This window comes from Camelus ferus, chromosome 2 (genome assembly GCF_009834535.1).
Source record: "Camelus ferus isolate YT-003-E chromosome 2, BCGSAC_Cfer_1.0, whole genome shotgun sequence".
Classification (NCBI taxonomy): Eukaryota; Metazoa; Chordata; class Mammalia; order Artiodactyla; family Camelidae; genus Camelus; species Camelus ferus.
The window spans coordinates 81,201,521-81,222,139 of NC_045697.1; the positions used below are offsets into that span (position 1 = coordinate 81,201,521).

At 37.4% G+C, this 20,619-nt stretch overlaps 1 protein-coding gene and 1 pseudogene across 1 annotated transcript in view; both read right to left on the reverse strand.

The window, feature by feature from the left end:
• LOC102522315 (N-deacetylase and N-sulfotransferase 4) overlaps nucleotides 1–20,619 on the reverse strand; it is a 231,680-nt gene that overhangs the window by 80,302 nt on the left and 130,759 nt on the right. The window contains 2 exon segments of the mRNA XM_006185523.2: nucleotides 347–475; nucleotides 2,368–2,553. Of these exon segments, the coding sequence (XP_006185585.2) occupies nucleotides 347–475; nucleotides 2,368–2,553 (315 nt within the window).
• Nucleotides 9,911–15,638, reverse strand: LOC106729721 (annotated as a pseudogene).

Sequence of the window (20,619 nt, forward strand, 5' to 3'; positions counted from 1 at the left end):
GCAAGAAGCAAACTCAACTTATAGACAAGATATGCACTGCCATATTGTGAATGTTAATTTTTGGCTAGAGAAAGGTATATTAATATGTCTTTACCACAATTCAAGAATAAAAGCCAACATTGAGATGTTATCTTATATTTAAATGTCATATTCAACATGTGAATCTTAATAAATCTATATTTTTCTTGATTGATGATTATAAGGAAATTGAATAATTTGAAGAGGTAGTGTAATTTCTCTCTAGTATTTCCCAACTATGCTTGTGAAATGGTTGACCATAAAAACAAAATGAGACATATACTGAAAATTCTGATGTTATCATAAAAAGCACAAATAGAATACTTACTGGGTTTAGAAGGATTGTGAGGAAAAGTTCACCTCCTCTGATACTTTTATCCAGTTCTTGGGGACCTCCTGGATACTCTTTGTAGAAAATAGTGTGTGTGAACAAGCCACAGGTCTGTCGAGGGAGGACCTGAGGAAAAAGTAAAAGCAGCATATTGACATGACTTAATGAAAATCTCCATCACTGTGTCATGACTTCAGAGTCTACACATCATTTCTGTTGGCGTTCCTTAGCTGCAAAAGCCAAAATATTACTGTATTCAAGAGTTGATGTTGGTATAACTCTGTAAATATTAAAAGGATTTGCTAAATCAGAGCTATAGGACATACAGGTTGAAAGCATTTTCACTCATTTCTATAAATCTTACCCACCAGCTGAGGTATGTTAAAAAACTGGTAAAAAATAAAAGTCTTCTTAGGGTTAATTTAATTCAAATATAGAGATTTTCCAAGATTACATTTTTCATGGTATTAGACCATTAACTCTTCTTGCTTCTGAAATGAAGTCTTGCATGGTCCTCGGGTTCTGGGATTCAAAACAATCAGTTTCATCATCCTGGCTACCTTTGTTTTGTTTTTATTACTCTGAATTAAAATTTCAATCACAGTAATAGTCAGTCTTCTAATGATTGCTTCTGGCATATTCTGTGGTTAATTCTGTTGTAAATCTGAATGTTCAACAGAGAAAGCAATAAGTAATTTTATTCCAAAAACTTATTTTGAATAATAAACTACTTATACTCTAATGGAAAAATGCATCCAATTGTACAGAATAGCTATAATTTTATTTATTCTTTGCTTAATTTTCATAAATTTGTATTAAATTCAAGGTAAATGAATGTATGTATTACTGGTCAAAAAGAATGTTTTTATTTAATAATATATCAAATGGTCATGCAACTCAATTAAAAAAAACTGAGTACTTTCACTCTGATTTGCAATTATAAAGAGTAATACTTTTTATAGTTCCTGGATTTCTATGGACAACAATATCATTATTTGCATTATCAATAGCTACATTTAAATTTGAGGCTTCTTTAGGTCTTCTAGTACCAACTTATAATAAAAAAATTAAGTTTTCTGATCAAAAATATTGAGTATTAGATCTGGTTAAGCACAGTGTGACATTGCTTTTTCTTTGGTTTTGGATACTTATTAGATAGATAAACAGGTAGATAATTCTAATAGCAATCTGTATAATGGATTGAGAAAATATGAATATTTAAAGGAGGGAGAACAGTTTGTAAACCTCTCCTATGGTCTAGGCAACTGATCAGGTCACGTGAAATGACCTAAAGCACTGGATATGGGAATGGAGATTTTAAGATGGGTTATTTTAACTGAAAGTAAAGAATATCATTTTTTTCATTCCAACAAACAATTATAAATGCCCATCTAAAATTCATTTGGTTTTATTCTCATCTAGAGAAACATATACATCATTTTTACATCAGATTAGTATTTTTCAATTAATATATCTGAAAAGAAAATATACACCTTCATTTTTATAATATGCAAGGGAAAAAACAATGAAAAAAAAAAGGTATCCTAAGATATTCTTGAGTGTCTGAAAGCTAAAATAAACTGAGTGGATAAACTTAGCTCTCAGATGCTATTTGTTAGATTCTGTTTGTTGACAGTGTAGTGACTTGAGAGGTGTTTCTTTGATTTATGAACCCACATTTTGCCCAGAAAACTCTAAATAAAACCACCCAAACAAATATACATGGAGAAACTCCCCGGAAGTATAGGGTCCCTAGACAAAACTTTAATCCAGAAACTGCCATGGATAATCTATATGAAACCCATTTCCAATATTCTGAGCTTGTCTGGAATTGGCCAAAACTTCCCCACATCTTAAGAAGCAAGTCTGTATACAGCTAAGCAATGTGTCACTATGTGATCAACATGGTATGTTAGGAAGTTATGATACTCATGTAAAAAAGTTCTGAAGTTACATTTTGTCGTTATTCCACATGTAGATAGTAAGAGCCTTCAATACACACAGCAGTATGTGCTCACCATGATACTATTGTGAATGAAGCCCTTCCGGTATCTTGCAGGTTTCAGGTGTGGATACTCTTCAGTGCTGGTGACCTGAATTCCCCAGACCTTCTTCCAAGCTGCATACAGCTGAATATGAACTGGGTAGACCCCTGAGTGATGTGGCGCCACAGCGTAGCCCATGTTGATAGGTATTCCATGCTCCTAAAAGAAAGCCAGAACAACATCGTAGGACATGTGGTCAGCTGAATTCGATTCAGTTCAAATTGTTTGCACTGAATTCTATGCTAATGATGCAATATATAAAACAAATAGGATAGAGTTTTTGTCCTTCAGCAGCTCATAACCTTATGATGCTCTGATGGTATGATAAACATAGTAAATACTTTGGGTGTGTGGTGTGTAGGTGAGATTGATTCTGAATTTTGAATACAGAAAGTTTAGGGGGAGGATAAGAAGAGAACATGGCCCTTCCTCAGATAGATATAGAAAAACAAGGTGTCACTTGAGCAAGTACCCAAATATGAGAGATGGAAGAGCACAATGTGGTGTATGTGTGTGTGTGTCTGTGTGAGCCTGAGTGTGTCTGTGTGAGTCTGTGATGTTGAAGACAACCAGAAAGGTTAAGTATGAACCATAAAGTGATGAGTTTTACTGTTAAACTGAGGAAGTGGGAATTCATTCTATTGGAATGGTGTAGGTGAGGAAGCTCTCTGAGCATGGAGGACCATGAGATGCCTTTAGGAAGGAGGATATAGTAACCACACATAGAAGTGAGGAAGAAATGAATAAAGGCTGTGCATTAGGAAGCTATTGCAATGGTGCAGATTAGAGGGAACACGAGTACCCAAACTAGATTATTGGTGGTCAGATTAAAAGCCTGGGGTTGAATGCCATACAAGATTCAGTGATGTTTTGGATACAGAAGGTAAATAAAAAGTGAAGACTGGTTTTGGACCTTAGAAGCTCAATTCATTTTTATAAAACCTACTACATACTATGAGATGCTTGCTTTGGGTAAACAGTCATTTCTAAAGGAAAAGGGGTATATATTTAAAACAAAAGTACAAAACATTGTCAGAGAATGGTATTATATTGTGAGGTATGTGATAGAGATCTGCAGTCTTATAATTTCTGCTTCTTTGTATTTCTCTCTTTAAATGCTTGTCTGCTTTATAAAGATGCCTTATAGGATTGAATCTCATCAATTGAGGTTATAAATGACAACACACAGTAATATATGAAGGCTGATTGAATCAATAAACAGAACACCAAAGTGTTGACTTGACAATTGCCGTTGGTATTTTCTATTACATGACATAGCATAGGAAAAGAATTCAGTCTGGCATAATAAGCAAGCAGTGAATGGATCACATATCTACAATGCCTAAGTCATATGCCACAATCAGTTCAGAAGATGGGCCCTAAATATCTTGCAAGTCTCCTTCATTTTTCCTTTCATGGAGTGACCCTCATTGTAGAGCCAAATTCACCTCTCTTTCATCAGGATCATGTGTTTTCTAACATCTATTACAATAAATGACTCCGGAGAAAGACTGAATTATGATATCAACGCTGTAAAATGAGCTGGAGTCTTTGGCTAGGTACGGGGGAAAATTCATTTCTTTGTGTGAGCAGAGGAAAAATGCTTCTTCCAGGAGCTTGCATTTTCAATTTAAGGCCAGGATGGAAAAGTCTAGTAACAGAACTACTTGGAAACTACAAGGGGGACGGGCAACTACTATTACCCTGACAATTACTGGAAAAAGCCTTAGTTATCTCTGGTCAGTTCCATGTTGTCCAGTGAAGTGTCACAAAAATCATCTTCGTGGTCGAGTATCACGTGAGGATGAGTACCACGGAGTGGCCAAGATGCGGGTGCACTGGGCGTGAGATACAGACGCACTTTCTCCTGGGGGAAATCTAAGGTCGAGGGTGTTCAAACCTCTCTGTCTAGTAAATAGAATTTATGTGACTGCTGCTTAGAGGAGCACTTCTGATTTACAAAAAAGGGGAAGACTATTATGCTCTCATTACACTTTCAAGTGATTCATACTGAGGTTTCGTAATAGTCTTGTCCCATGATTACAAGAATAACAAAATCAATGGTGCATGCATCCTAACAGTCTTCACTAGCCACTTTGTTAGTCCTCATTTTTTATCACTGTATAATATTTTATTCCAAATTTTGGGCCTAGAATGCTAGATAAGTGTGTGAAGCTTCCAGAAGCAAAGATGAAAAATAAAATCATAAAGAGAACTGAAATTTTAAACAACTGTATCTCTTCAGAAAAAAAAAATTCACTTTTGACAGGTAGTAAAATGAATTGTGGAGCTTTCATGAAAAAAAACCAGAAGGTAAAAAGCAATTGATTTGGTGAGTAGGAAGGAAGGGACAGTAAAAAGATTTTATTATATTTATTGATTTCTGGGGGCTTAATGTTATACTGCTCATAAGGTCATCTTATCACACTGACAACTGGAGCTCAATCAAAATAGTAAATCACACTAGATAATTACGAGTTTATACTTCTTCAATCTAAATGATAACACAAGATGAAAAGTAATTCCCTCGTAGCTCTTTTTTCTGTTATCAAGGGGCTTGCTGTAGAAACCGTCATTCTTTACTGTCTGGAGCTTAAAACTTCACAGTGATTCGGTCAACCAAAAGGTGAACTAAATAAATATTTACACAAGATCACAAAAATTACAAAATCTGAAATACTTTCTAATGTGACTGTAGGAAGCATTTGAGACTATAAAATTAGACACAGAAATGACAAAGTAAAGTAACCCAAACATGGTTTTTATTATTTATTAAAACAATGTATCTTACAGGATCTAGGAGTTCTATGATATCATAATATGACATGACACCACAAGTATTTACAGGGGAATGTCTCTTGATCTAGTTTCCCAGTTACATTAAATTGCCAGTTGAATGGAAAATGAGATAATGTGATAATTTACCGACCATATAAAAGTAGGGTCATCTCTTTCCAAAAACTAGAATAAAATTAAATCTGTTTAGCACCAACATGCTTAACAGTAATAGACGTGAACTCATTTAATTTTTCTTGAATCATTCTCACTGATCAGATCTGCTTGCATTTGCTTAGAACCTGATATTTATGAAGTGTTTTTACAATTGTGTCTAACATTATCCTCATGATTACCCTATGAGGTAGCCCGGATGCTCTTATCAAATGTGGAAACTGAGTCTCAGAGGAGGAAGAGAGATATATAGAGAGATAGATACATAACATGATAGTATCCAGCTAGACGAATTGGTGTTTCAGTGAGTTTTCTTGGAGAAATACTGGGCAGCGTTTTAGCAAACTCTTCCTCTTTTCCTAGAATTCAAACTACTAACATCTCACCTGAACCCCTTAAACCTTTTATACTTATTAGAAAGGGGCAAAAATAACCTTTTTAGTCAGATTTCCATGACAGAAGCAGAGGAAGGAAAATGATCTGCTCATGTTCACAAATACCAGAGCTAGAAAAGATACCCAAGTCTTCTAGACACATTGCTTTTGCTTTTCTAAGTTGTTACTATTGTGGCTCTCTCCCCACTCTCAGTTAATGACGAGAAGTACTTTACTGACAAAAGGGAATTGATTTTAATACATATTTCTGAATTGGAACTCCTACTGCTCTATTTTTTAATTGGAGGGGTTATAAAGCAAAATTTTCCATTTCCCGAACTCTGCAGCTATCATTTTTGAGGCAAACAAGTTTCAGCCAATTAGAAGTCCTCAGGACAGATGTCAGAAGGCAGTAGACAGGGAGGTGCTGAAGTCTGGCAGCTCCTGGCTCCTGTTGCTGGTATGTAAGATCTTTTCAGAAGCAGTATTCGTTGCCCATTTGCAGGCAGCACTGGAAATTTATTGCCTCTGTCAGAGCTCCAGTAGCAGTGTTAGAAGCGGTCGCTGCCCTAGGGAAGCAGTTCTGTCTGGCTCTGCAAGTCCCAGAGGAGTACAGTCTAGAGTCTGCTCCATCAGCCCTTTCAAAGTTTTTGGAAGCATTTAAATTGCAGAATAAAAATTTTCTTTGTTTAAAATGACTCCAAATGGCTTCTGCTTCTGTCATGGAAATCTGACTAAAAAGGTTATTTTTGCCCCTTTCTAATAAGTATAAAAGGTTTAAGGGGTTCAGGTGAGATGTTAGTAGTTTGAATTCTAGGAAAAGAGGAAGAGTTTGCTAAAATGCTGCCCAGTATTTCTCCAAGAAAACTCACTGAAACACCAATTCGTCTAGCTGGATACTATCATGTTATGTATCTATCTCTCTATATATGACTGTTAAGTCTTATGCACTGATCAGCTAATGACTAGTGTGTAGAGAAAATAACTAGGAGACTAGTCTACATAAATAATAAATGTCATGGGTCAACGCCATGGTGAAACCATATATGTTATAGTTGTACATAATGAAGGGAAATAAATTCTACTGAAAGAACATTGCTCCAATAGATTAATTTTGATGACTGCAAACACCTTTGTGCCAGCATGTAATGCAATATCCCCTTGTGAGGATAACCACATTTTGATAAATAAGCAAAAGGATCTGCAGGCTTCACATGAAGACTTAGAAAGAACAATTCTGTGGTCAGTCACTGGTAGATACTTTTTAGAAGACCTAGCATAGAGAACTAGAGAAAAAAGGAGAAAAATGAGAGTTAGGAGGACTGGGCTCATGGACACATAGGAGACATTCCCTGGATCTACCACAAATACAGAAACCCGAATGAGGTCTTGATACAGAGAGGAGGAAGAGCCAGCCAAACAGCATTTTCTCCCTATTATTGTCACCTTCTGTTTGCACTCCAGGAGACATGGCTTGTGAAACCAGACCTAACGCGTTTAGGATGGTGCTATATTCCCAGGGCTTAGCAACATGCCCGGCACCTTGTTGGTGTTTAATAAATATTTTTTAAGGAAATAATAGACAAAAATTCATTAAATAAATTCATTATAAATATTTAATGAATAAATGTAAAAGAAAAATAAATGAAATAAAGATTGCATAAATGAATGCACTTATAGTAAAGAGATCATGCATTGGAAAGTACCCTGTTGAACATACAGTACTGATTTGTCCTCCTAAATACACAGCTTCCAGGGAGTGACACTGGTGCTAAAGAAAACAGATCTCATTATCTATTTTCCCTTTTAATAAGGACTTGGAATCATATTGTCAACTGTAAGAATGGTCCTAGGATCATTTATTTTGCACCGTGTTTTGGGAACTAAAATTGTCTTCTGTTTTCATAAGTGATAAAAGCAATGACTGTGTGACCCTGGAAATTGGCTGGGTCAGTCTTGACAGTTTTTGGACGGTAGCCTAGTAAATGGTGACAAATCTCTGGAGAGCTCTGTGTTACAAATGGATTTTTCTTTTGAAAAAGAAATAGCACAGCAATGGCATTGCTTCTATAGTGTGAACTTTCCAGTTTTAAGTAGAGCTATTTTGGGCAATTGAGACACATTCCTCTAATAATCTTGACCCTGCTGAAGATCTACTTCGCTGCTTAAAGAGAACAGGAAAACTGTCTTCATTCATGCTGTATAAAATATGGTTGATTAGGTACTTGCATTGCTAACTTTTTGTGGTCAGAATTCCCACTTTACTGACAATCAAAATGTTCAACACATTTTGGTCCATTAATTTCCTTTATCCAACACATATTTATTATGTAACATAATGTACCTGGGACCATTATAGATGTGGAGGTTATAGCAGTGAACAAAACAGACAGAAATCCCTGCCACCAGGAAGCTTATATTTTCAGTGGGGTGCAGCCAAGATTACAAAAAACAAGAAGGTAGATTGTGTAATATATTAGAAGGTGCTAAGAACTCTGGAGGAAAAAATAAAGCAGAGGAAAAGAGAGGCATGAAGAGGTGTAAGATGCAATATTAAACAGATTATTCAGAGAGGGCCTCATGGAGAAGGTAATCTTTTGAGTTAAGGTCTAAATTTGTTAGAGATGAAGTGGTACAGATAACTTGCAAAAGATCATTCCAGGCAGAAGGGACTGTACTTACATTGCTCTGAGTTGAAAGCACCTCAAGTATTTTTGAGGAAGAATAAGAATTCAATTGTTTTTGGAGCAGAATTAGCAAAGGGGGAGAATAGCAAGAGATGATGTCAAGAGGCAGCGTTTCTGCAAGAAGCCTTGTCAGTTATTTACTGTATGAGCCCAGTGGGCACCACTCACACTGACTACGCTTTGACAGAGTTTGTACGATGCAGTATCACTGGCCAGAAGGAATGGGTGCAGATCATTTAAGCCCTTACATGCCAGAATAAGGGTGTTGGTATTTATCTTGGGTGAAATGAGGAGCTACTACTGGAAAGTTCTGAGCAGATAGATGATGTAGACTATCACTAAAAAAAAAAAAAAATTCTTCTGGCTGCTATGTCGAGAGCTGGCTAAAAGGAAATAAGGAGGACAGTAGGAGCCAGTTTCTGTAACAGTTTAGATGAGAGATATTGATAGCTTGGAGCAGAGTGGGGACAAGGTAATAGTGAGAAGTGATTTTGTTCTGGGTATGTTGTGAAGGTGGAGTCACAGAATTTGATGCTGGCTTGAATATGAAACATGAGAGAAAGTGTTCAACTAGAGGGATTCCCAGTCTCACTCCATCAAGTGAGACTGGGAAGTTTAAAAATTAAACAGCTTTGGGGGAGAAAGATAGGACATATGTTTGAGATTAGACAGCCAATTGATTATCTCAGGTAGGAAATCAAATAAATAAGCTCAGCATTTAGACGAGGGAGTTCAGCTGGAGACCTAAATTTGGTGCGTTATCAACATATCAATTTTACTTAAGTCATAAAACTCATTAAGATCACCAACAGAATGAGTGTGTAAACAGAGAAGAGGTCTAACGGTAAATCTTTGAGACAGATTAACATTAAGAAGTCAGAGAGAAGACATCCAGAAAATATATTGAGAAAGAGTATTGCATGTGAGATGGGATGAATACCAGGACTTTCCAATGAGAACTAATTGCCCATTGGATTTAACACTGGTTGTCCTTTAATGAGCTGGAAAAGAGAAGATCTGGTGGAGTGGTGACGGGCAAGCAAATCAGACTGGATTTAAGAGAGAAGAGGGGAAGCTGAAATGTTGACAGTGAGTTTACTATTTAAGTTTTGCTGAAATGTAGAGTCAAGAAATGGTGCTGCATCTGGAGGGAGAAACAACATAAGCATAGTATTATGTAAAGATGAGAGAAATAAAAAAGCATGTTTAAAGAGAAGGAAATGATTTAAAGAGGGGAAAACTGTGTGTGTGTGTGTGTACTGTTTTCCCACCGAAATTGGTGAAACCCAGCGTTAGCATTTAATTTATCCTCAAGGCCCTGGGAGGAAGGTAGTGGTAATTCCGTTAGATGGTTAGGGGAGTTTGCTGGCGCCACGCAGCTGGTGTGCATGTGTACTGGGTCTGAGAGTCCACAGCCTGCACTGCCCCCGACGATGGCTCTGAATAGGGGCGTGGGGATTGGGGTTTCTTGAAGCCCAGAGTCCTTGGGGTGGTGTAGGGGTGGGCTCAGTGCTTGGTGAGGAGGGATGTGATCATCCGCTGGAAGGCAGGCTGAACAGCCGCACTTGGCCCGTGAGACCGCTCTGTGACCTGTGTGTGGACGCTCTCCTGTCTGAAGCACGCCTCCAGCAGGGAGGGCACCTGCGTCTCCTGGAACGTGGTAGTGATGTCTGAGTACTTGAACTTCATCAGCTCCCCTCTCAGGAGGTGAGGCTGCAGTAGGTGAGGACCTCCCCTCAGCTCCCCGGCTCCTTCTGGCTTCAACAGGCAGAAGGCAGGGTCCATAATGAAGCTGAACTGGTGTGTGTGCCAAGTCTCTTCAGATGTGTGGTACAGGGTCCCATCAAAGTGACTTTTTGCAGGGTGGGCACCACGTTCTCCCACAGGCCTTTCAAGGGAACTACCTTGTGGGGCTCTGCCAGGTCTAGTCCTGCAGCCACTGGAAAACACTGTCATTGCACTCAGTGATTCAGTACTTGTCTTTGGGGGCCGGCCTCCTGCACCTTCGTGGCTGCGATGGCCATGCCAAAGCCCACCTCCAGGACCCAGGCCCCTTTGGAGGCGGCAGCGGCAGTCAGCGCGCGCAGGTAGGGGGTCTCCCCGCGCTCCATCACCGGCTTGCCCAGAATCTGTAGGTGCGTGTCCGCCGCGTCGTAGCCCACGACCCTCCACGCGGGGCTGCCGTTCTCTCCCCGCGCGAAGATGGGCATCGCTGCGGGGGCTCTGGTGCTGCGGGCTGGACCCTGTGCCTCACAAGCTCCGGATGTGCAGGGCTGTGTCCCTGCAGGGTCTTCTGGGCAGAGGGCCGGGAATGATCTTCTTGAACAGTTGGGAAGGGACAGAATTGAGTTTCAAGAGTATAAAACGATGGTTTTTGCATTTCTAGTTCTTTTATTCATTGTTTTAAGACAGAAGCCAAGACTGTGTGCTGCCCTCACAGAACGCCGGTCCGCAATATGTATTTCGGTCACTGCTAACAGTTTATGGGAATAAGTGGTACTTATGCATTCAAAAAGACTTTACTAATTGATTATGACCACTTGAGTAACTAACTATGAAGATATTATAATTTTAATTTTTTTTTCTGTGTAGACACCTTCACATTTCAAATTAAAATCAAACCTATTATTACATTTCCATTTTGTTATCACCACGTTGAAGCAGCAGTTGTAGTAATGGGGCATGCAGAAGTTCTCTTTCTATTTATATACATATAAATATATTTATATGTATATAAATAGATATATATACACACACACACACACAGTTTTTTTTTTCCCCAGTGAAATATTGACGCTCATCAGTTGAGAGTGTAGAGGGGCAAGATGTATCATAGTTTACAGAAAGAGAAGGTATGAAACGGTGATCTAGGAGAGTAAGGTTAGGAACAAAATAAGGACTTGTTGCTTAATCTCTGGGCAGCAATGAGGGGCCACTTGAGGTCTGTGGCCACTGAGGTCTTGGCTTTAAAGTGAGAACAGTTCAGTGTTGGTCCCAGCCACATTCATTTTCAGGGTTACAGGCATAGACTAGGTAGAGATTTGGATTTAAATGGAGTTGAGGCTTTACAGGGGAATATGATGAATCCAGAAGCCTAAAGAAGTTCAGAAAGGATTCAAGGGAATGCCAATGCTGATTGGTTCTTGAGAAAAGCTGAATAAGGAGAAAAGCAAGGACCTGAGAAGTGGGAGGGGCAGCAAAGATGTGAGATGAGGCTGTCTCAAGGAATGCCAGAACGGCATCTCAGTACCTTTCTCCTCACTGCTGCCTCTGCTGCATGGAAAGTTCTGGTTCTAGATTTAACTTAGTAGCAAGAGAAATGATACCAGATATTAAAATTCTGGAGCTTCTAACAATGACTTTACGCTGGAAGGAATAACGTTCAAGATTCTAACGTGTGTAAAGAGTCAGATGGAAACGGGAAGCATTATCCATCCCATTATGACATTTCTATAGTGACTGTAAGCAGAAAGATGCAAAAAAAAAAGATATTCAAAATAATTTTGCTTAATACAAATCACAGCATTTTCACAGTATGTTCATTTGTAATTTTATCTCGAGTAAATAATACACCTGATTTACCTTGCCATAACTCTCCATTCTTAGTACCTCAAATATCTATTCATGACATACATCTTTTTCTTTCTTTCTTTTTTTTTTTTTGCCAGTCTTCTATTTGATTGCTTACGTTCCTGGAGTAAAACAGTGGTTTAAGTGAAATGCTTAGGGGTATGTGTGCAGGTGGGTGGGTGGGTGTGTCTGAAGCAGACAAGTTGAAGAGGGCAACTTGCCCTTTTTGAAGTTGGCTAGAATGTCCTTCATTTTTAAATTTTGCACATATTTCCAAACTTTTTGGATGCTTCCACAATAATATAGCTGATGATTTGGAATAATTAATTTAAGCCCATCACTTTGCAGAAGTAGATTTGCATAAACTATTACTTACTCTGAGCAATGGAATATATTTCTAATATTATTTTTTGAGTCAAGCGGAAATTTCCCTTAGGAGTCATTTTTTCCCCTTAATGTCAGCTTAATGCATTTATGGAAACTGCTTTAAACATTTGGTGGAGGAATGAACCATCCCTCTCATTGTAAATTTCTGCCCCTACCTCCAAAATACAAGGTGTTATTACATTTTGTCCTGTGACATCCTGTGCCTTTTCTAAGAATTAAAATAATTCCCATCTGTGATTGTTCCCAATTTTGTGGAAATCTTACTATCATGTAAAGTAAATTTCATCAGACAAAAAGTAAGCTTATGTTAATAAATGGTACCTATATAATCAAAAATCTTAAGTAAATTATGATCACTTAAGTAACTGCCTATAAGGATGATTAAATTACTCTATTTTTCTATAGACATGTTGTCATACCAAATACTGTATTTCCATTTTGTTATCTTTCATGTTAAAGTGGCATCGTATTTGGAAATTAAAGTATTGACACAGTTTTCATCTCAAAACAACTCCCCTTCAAGACTCCAATTCTGCTGTATTATTAACCAGCTTTAACTCTCTCTGCTGTCAACATGTTTGAACACAATTTCTCATATTCTCATATTGCTCACGTTACTGCAGAAATGACTGCAGGGAACTGAAGTGTTGACTCTCAAGAGGTAATCTCAGAATGATGAAAATGTTCAGCCACTAGAGATGAAGTCTAAAAGAAACTATCAAGCTGAAAGAATGTTTCAAATTTAAAAAACAAAAGAGAGAAAAAAGGAAAAAGAAAAACATCTGGTAATTCATGCTTTTGGTGGATTATCCAATTTAAATAGGGTATACTCAGTAGAATAGGGGTTAAATTAAAAAAAAAATCTTGACAACCTTGGCTCTTGATTAGCTTAATCATTTAATAATAAAAACAAGTTTGGTCATTGAAGCATTAAAATTAAAATCTGCCAGTGAAAGTTAATTATGCTATCATTGAGCATTCTAAGAATTCACTCACAAAACTGCTATCTAATGATTGATAATTAGGCATAAATTTCATTATCAACATTTCTTAAAAAGTGTTAAGCCATATATTTAGGATATTCTATATAAATATTCCTTCAAAAGGTCATAGACAATGGGACAATTTGAATGTAGGCAAATCTCAAAACAGCTTAAGAGAAAACAATGCAATGAAAAAGCATTGGAGAGGGAATGAGTTCAAACTTTGTATCAGAAAAACAAAAATGAAAATAAAAACCAGTGGATTGAAAATAATAGCTTATATTTCTTGAGTAACTGGAAATCTGAAGATAAGTGGTTGGTTCAGAAGTTCAAGAATGCCAGAAGTGAGGTCTCTTGAATCTCTTGGCCTTTCCTTAATAGTTTTAAGATGGATGTCTTAGTCCCAGCCAATAGGACCATATACTAGTCAAGAGAAAGGAATAAAGCAAAGGGCAGAAGGGCAAACAGCAGCCATATCTGTCCTCCTTTCCTGGAGCTTTCCTGGAAGTCCCATACCATGACTTATGCTTACATCTAATCAGCCAGAATTATGTTAAGTGTTCACTACCTGAAATAAAAGCTGAAAAATCAGTCCTTTATCTAGATGTTTTGGATCCATGAGCAAACTTTGGCTTTATTCACTAGGAAGAATGTGAAAATGGGCACTGAGTATGCATTTAGAAGTGATGGCCAGGTATTAAAGACATCTGCACCCTGAAATAAGAATGTAGAGATAAGAATTCTCATGTCCTAGAAACTCTAATTTGAAAAGATACATGCACCCCGATGTTCACAGCAGCACTATTTACAATAGGCAAGACATGGAAGCAACCTAAATGTCCATTGATGGAGGATTAGATAAAGAAATTGTGGTGTATATATACAATGGAATACTACTCAGCCATAAAAAGAACGAAATAATGCCATTTGCAACACCATGGATGGACTTAAAGATTACCATACTAAGTGAAGTAGATCAATTAGAGAAAGACAAATACCATGTGATATCAATTATATGTGGAATCCAAAAGAATGGCAGAAATGAACTTGAAATGGCACTTATTTACAAAACAGATACAGACTCACAGACATAGGAAACACACTTATGGTTACCAGAGGGGAGGGGAGGGGAGGAGGGATAAATTAGGGGCTTGGGATTTGGAGATACAAACTACTATATATATAATAGATACACAACAAGATCCTATTGTTTAGCACAGGGAACTATATTCAATAGCTTATGATAACCTATAATGATAAAGAATATGAAAAAGAAAAAAAAAAGCATTCTCATGCCTTGTGGCTAAGCAGCCCACTTCTACTCTTATGTATAAAAGGTACACAAGAGTGCTGATCTAAGAGGTTACAGGACAACAGTGGATTAGAATACATTAATTAGGCGAGGTGACACGAGAATCTGGAAAACTGGAATTTCAAAAAGTAGAATTCTAAGCAAAAGTGATCAGTACAGGTGGATTTAGGGTCTCTAAGGCCCTAAAGCTTAGGGAGAAAAATAGGAATTCAGGCCCCATGTAAGCCACACAGTCTCATCTCCTAATTCCCAACTCAAAGCCTCTTCTGACACCAAATCAATTTCTTCTTCCTTTCCTCAATATTTCATGATCCTTTTGGAGACTCATAAAGGCCAGGATTATCAGGAACATATTTTATATTGCATAAATTTCATATTTCTAAGGACACAGCAGGTTACCAATAATCACTATGGATAAATGTGCATTAATTAGGGATTTATGAAATACTGTCCATTATTTTGATTCTAATTTGATACACCTTCCTCTGCATCATTATGTGTGTGGGTCAAAGTTTAGAAGGCTTTTTCTCTCAAGAGACATGTAGTAAATATTTTTGGCTTTGCCAGCAACATAATGTCTCTGTCACATATTTTTTGTTTTGTTTTGTTTACTTGGTTTTTACAACCATTTAAAAATGTAAAGCCCACTCTTAGCATACCAATGATACAAAAACAAGCTGCCGGACAAATCCCTCAGGCAACAGTTTCCTGGTTCACAGTCAGGTCGTTGCTGAAGAAATGTTATGTGTTAGAAGAGTGGAAGATGTTGTTTCAGGCACTATTTTGTGCTCTTCCTCACCCTGCTCACTCTGCTTGGATGCTCTCCCCTGCCTTCTGCCTCAAGCACATCTACTCATTTTTCACAAATATCATTACCTCAAATGTCTCTGTTTACTGTTTTTCTTCCTTTTATAACTAACCCGTGTCTCCTTTGTGGCTTTGCTGGGCTCTGTACATTTCTCTCAAAAACCTGAAAAGCCATTTTGTTAAATTTCAGTAAAATCTCTGAGAATAAACTGCATCTCATTCATTTTTGCATCCCAGGTGCTGAGTAAAGTGCTTAGCAGATAATACATATTCACTGATTAGCTGTTGTGGAAAGGACGGGAAGGAAAGAGGGAGAAAGGAAGGAAAGGTAGAAAGAAAGGAACAGACACTGAACAAATGAAAGACGGGAGGTACTTTTTCCACACTGGAGGAAGTGTCTGAAAAATTTTGGACGTAATTATAAAGCAATAATTCCAACAATTCGAGTTCACATATACATGTATCAATTCTATAAAAATTTTTTTCACTTTTTTCTTTAAAAGCACAACTTTTTTTTTTAATTGAAATACCATTGGTTACAATGTGTCAGTTTCTGGTGTACAGCACAATGTCCCAGTCATTAAAAGCACAATTTTTAATCATTAATGCCAAACACTCCAAAAAAAAGAAGCATTGATGTGTAAAAGTTGTGCTTGTAAGTAACGCTCATCTTTCATTTGCATGTTACATGACCTTGAAAAAGTCATGTGGTGGTTTTATCATCATCAACCCCTTATTTCAAAAGCAGTTGTCACCTACTTCCTGAAGAAATAAGGTAAAAATGACAGTAACTAATACTGTGAGCAATTAGCTAATGGCACGCATAGGGTAACTCATGTTCTGAAAGATTTTTATGTGTAAAAATAGCTAAGGTTTTGTTTTCTTCAGAGGAACATGACTTTTTCTTTTGTATTTTGTGCATAGTTTATTGCTCCATGTTATACAAATAAAACTTAATAATTAGAGGAAATATTTACTCACTTTAAAGCAAGAAATTAAATATTAACAACTACTTTAAGCTGTTAGCAGCTTATCTCCTAGGGGGAAAACTTTGTTGCAACTGTTTTATGTATCAGCACTTGAAAATAATTGGAGTTCCTCTAGTTAATCTTGAAAGATGATTTAAATGTGTAAGAGCTATAAAGCAAGAGGAATGACTTTGAAGACTTTACACTTCCCAAAAATAGTGATAACAAGTTGTCCAGAACAGACAGAGGCAAGCCTTGATAGATCCACATTAATGCATTTGAGTGATAAAAATAGTTCATTTCCTTCAATTATTGCTGCTCGATATTAAAGTGCATGTTGTAGGTGGTATTTATTCCTCTGAGGTTAAACATGTTCAGAAATACAATAGCTACTTGATGGAAAAAAAAGATGCTGCAGCTAAAATAGGAATTTGGGGGATAAGGGTATCTGATGGTGCCCTCTGCTAGGAAATCAAATAGATAAACATGTATTATAGACATTTTCTCTCTAAGGGAAATTCTTTCATCCAGCTGTCAATACCAGACCAGCAAGTCAAGGACTTACCATGATACAACACATGCCAAGAAAAGCCGTTTTCCCCTCTAAATCCATTACTAAGTAGTATGAATATTAATAGCTAGTAAAAAAACAATTCTAATTTTCAGGCAAAAAGTTCATGCTATTCTTCATGTTGTAGGTTTGGTGAAAACAGGAATTGAAAATCTTAGGGACTGCTTGAATAAACTAGCTAAGAACTTTATTAAACCATATCGTCCTACTTGAAAAAAGGGTAAAAACCCTATCCACTGTCAATGGGTAGCTGAAAGAGAAATCAAAGTATTTTTAACGGTTATGCAATACACTGATCATTACGTCATTTATACACTTCAGTTTTTCATACTAATCTTTGAAGTTTGTACAATAACATCTTCTCTCATACAGAAAGAAAAGTCCATGTTCTTCACCATTTATTCAGTTTTGCAGAGGTCACTTGTATACTACCTTAATTACCTGGACTATGGTTAACAAAATGCCTTTAGGAAAACAGGGCACACAAGTTGGTTCATTTTATCTTGGGGACATACTGTCTGGTTCTCCCACAGAAGATCAGCTCTTTCTTGAGTGTGCTGTGTGGTACAATTGAGAGAGAATTGGATTAGGAACCACAAAGCAGAGCATGGGTTCTCTGGGTGACCAAGTACAAGTCACTTATGAGCTCAGTTTTATCATTTGTGAAATTGAGGGCTTTCACTACTACTTTAGAAACAAGCTTAAGACACTTGCTCTATGTGATCTCCAAGCTCAGGGCAACTCAAATTCATACAGATTTAGAGACATCAGGGTCCTCAGTGGTCATCTAGTCTGACCACTTCATTTTACTGAAATGGGAATCTGGCTGGTAGACCCAGATAGCAAGACGATGGCTAGAAGCTACCAATATTACAAACTATAGACTGGAAAAATTGAAAAGTAGACACAAGAACTAAAAAATTCTAGGAATACAGTTTAGGAACAAAAATTCCACATAATTCCAGCCAATTCTGAGAGCACAGCAAGAACACAGTACAGTAAAATCATTCGTATTAACATGAAAACCTTTAGTCCTCCTGAAAAATGTGACATGATGCTCAGCACACGTTTAGCAATTTAAAAGCAATCAATTATGTACTTTAGACAGTGACTCTCTGAAATGGTTAAAACAATAAAGCACTCAAATGCTGAAGCTTCTCAGTGACAAATGGATAGTTCACTCATTGTAACACAATATTCCACCTTGATATAGCAAATATTAAAGATTGAATCTATAGGTGTGGAATTTTGACTATCCTGAATGAGACACAAGAGTATTAACAGGAAAGTACAAAGGACTGTGGTAGGCAATATCGTCACAGAAAAGGAATATGGTGATGGATGAATTGTGTCTGTGAACAACACTTTCAAACAATTTATGAGAAATGTATGCACATCATAAAGAGAAAAAAATAATTAACAGACATAATGATTAAGAGATATCTTTGCTGACCATGTGGATATATGGAAAAACTCTTAAACTGTTGGAAAATGCCATCTATAAATAAATGTTTTATATTTAGCAACAAAATCATTTAAGTGCTCATATAAATGAGCTTCAAGTTTGCTGTTTGGTGTCCTATAATCTTCCCACTGTGATTTTATTATTTCTTCCTTCCTAAGACCATTTTACTCATCATAGGCTTCCAATAAGTAGAATTTAATATATTCAAGATCATACGGATATTCCATTTACTAAGCATTTAGCAAATTTTCACTGCTCTGTCTTCCAAGGAAATGCCATTAATACTTGATTTCATTATTTAATGCTTTTTTTCAAATTTAAAAATATGTTATGCCTACCTTGCTTTAGGATTTAAAATATTGATTCAATAAGAGACACAACAGATTTAACAAACAAATTACTTCCAAAAATACAGAGAGTTTTAATTTGAAAACCCAGTCTAGAAATTCTAGCTTATCAGGGGAAATTACCAACAATTGTAGCTGCATGTCTATCACAGGGCTTCAATCTAAAAGTAGGATGGCAACTTTGGTATGGAGAGTTAGGATAGTGGATTACCTAGATTGAAATACATAAAAAAATGAGGCAAAATGAAAGTCATCACATCCTTAGGGAGCAAGGAAAAGGGGAAATGGAAGATAAGACTAGAACATAATTTACTTTTAGTTGGAAGAGACAAAACAAATACTTTTTTCTAACTCCTCTACTTCTTTTCATTACTGGCAAGGATAATTTTTGAATTAACACAAGATGATGTCACTAAAATATTCCTTAGCCCATGCCTTTCTAATTTGTTCTTAAGTGTGGGTAGACGGTATGGAGAATGGGAAGTAGGGAAATGCTCCTTCAAATTCAAGAACCCCAGAGCCTGAGCAGAGTTAGGTCAGCAGTGATTTATAGAAAGAGTAGGAGAACCCTGGGGTCAAAACCAGGGTCAACCAACTGGGAGAAGGAGCACAACACAAGTGTGACAACAGTGAAGATCAACCGTTGTTATCAAGGACTGTGTGAAGGGAGGCACAAAAAAGTCACATAGGAGCACACTGTACATGAACAAGGGGTCAGATCTGAGGGCCTTGTGGGCTATTTTAAGATAGTTTGGAGGCCTTTGAGATGAAATGCGATAGAATCTGAATTACATGTTAACAAGATCATTGTAGCTGCTTTGACAAGAATAGACTCAACAGGGCCAAGAGTGGAACTGGAGACCAGTGAAGAGGCTTTGAAACAAACCGACATGATGAGAGAATTCAGACTTCTGGAATGGTGCTGTGAGGAGCTCTGTGGACCCTCTCCTAGCAAAACAACCATAACTGGTAGAAATTATTAAAAAAAATTCAAATCTCTGGAAAAGGAACCAAGAACATACAGTAAATGAAGAAACATTTATTCAAGAATATCTACTAAGATTGATAAGAACAGTGCAAGTCTGTGGCATTTGAACCATGACCCACCATTTTCTCCACTAGTTTCAGTTTAGAGTGACAAAATCCCACCCAAGTTGGGTGCATCCAAGAACACAGGGGTTCCTTTCTCCTTCGCTTCCAGTTTAGAGCTGTGATTCTCCCTGAGAGTGATAGGCCACCAGCATTTCTCCTCTCTGCAGCTCTGGGTGCAGAGTCTCTATTTTAGGCAAGAACAGCTGAGGGATCTAGCAGTCTCCTCCTTTAGGTAGCCACAGTCATAGTGCTGAAGTTGTGCCCCAAGGCAGACCATGAACACTGGAACCATGATTTGTCCTGGCTCCAGCTCAGTTGTAGGGTGGTGGTTCTAAGCCAGGAGAGGCAAGCTGAGAAGACCAGAGGCTACCATCACAACCCAGCACCCTGATCATAAATCTGGGAGTCACTCTGAGAGAAGTAAGTCATTGTCTCCACCCTCAGCTCTGGAGCATTGGTGCAGAGAATTTGCCCAGGGTGAGAGGAAGGTCATAAAGAGAGAGCTTTCCTAACTTCTGTCCAAGGGAATTGACTTTATTTGGGACAGAAAGTTAAGTTCCAGCCTAAGGTCACCCTTGGAAACAAATGAAAATTTTGATGGTAAGCAATTAAGAGGAGGTTGTTTTTATTTTAATTAAAATCAGCAACAAGCTGATAATAGACCAAACAAAAGTTTACTACAGATAATCAGGGAAAGAGATAGCTAATGTTAC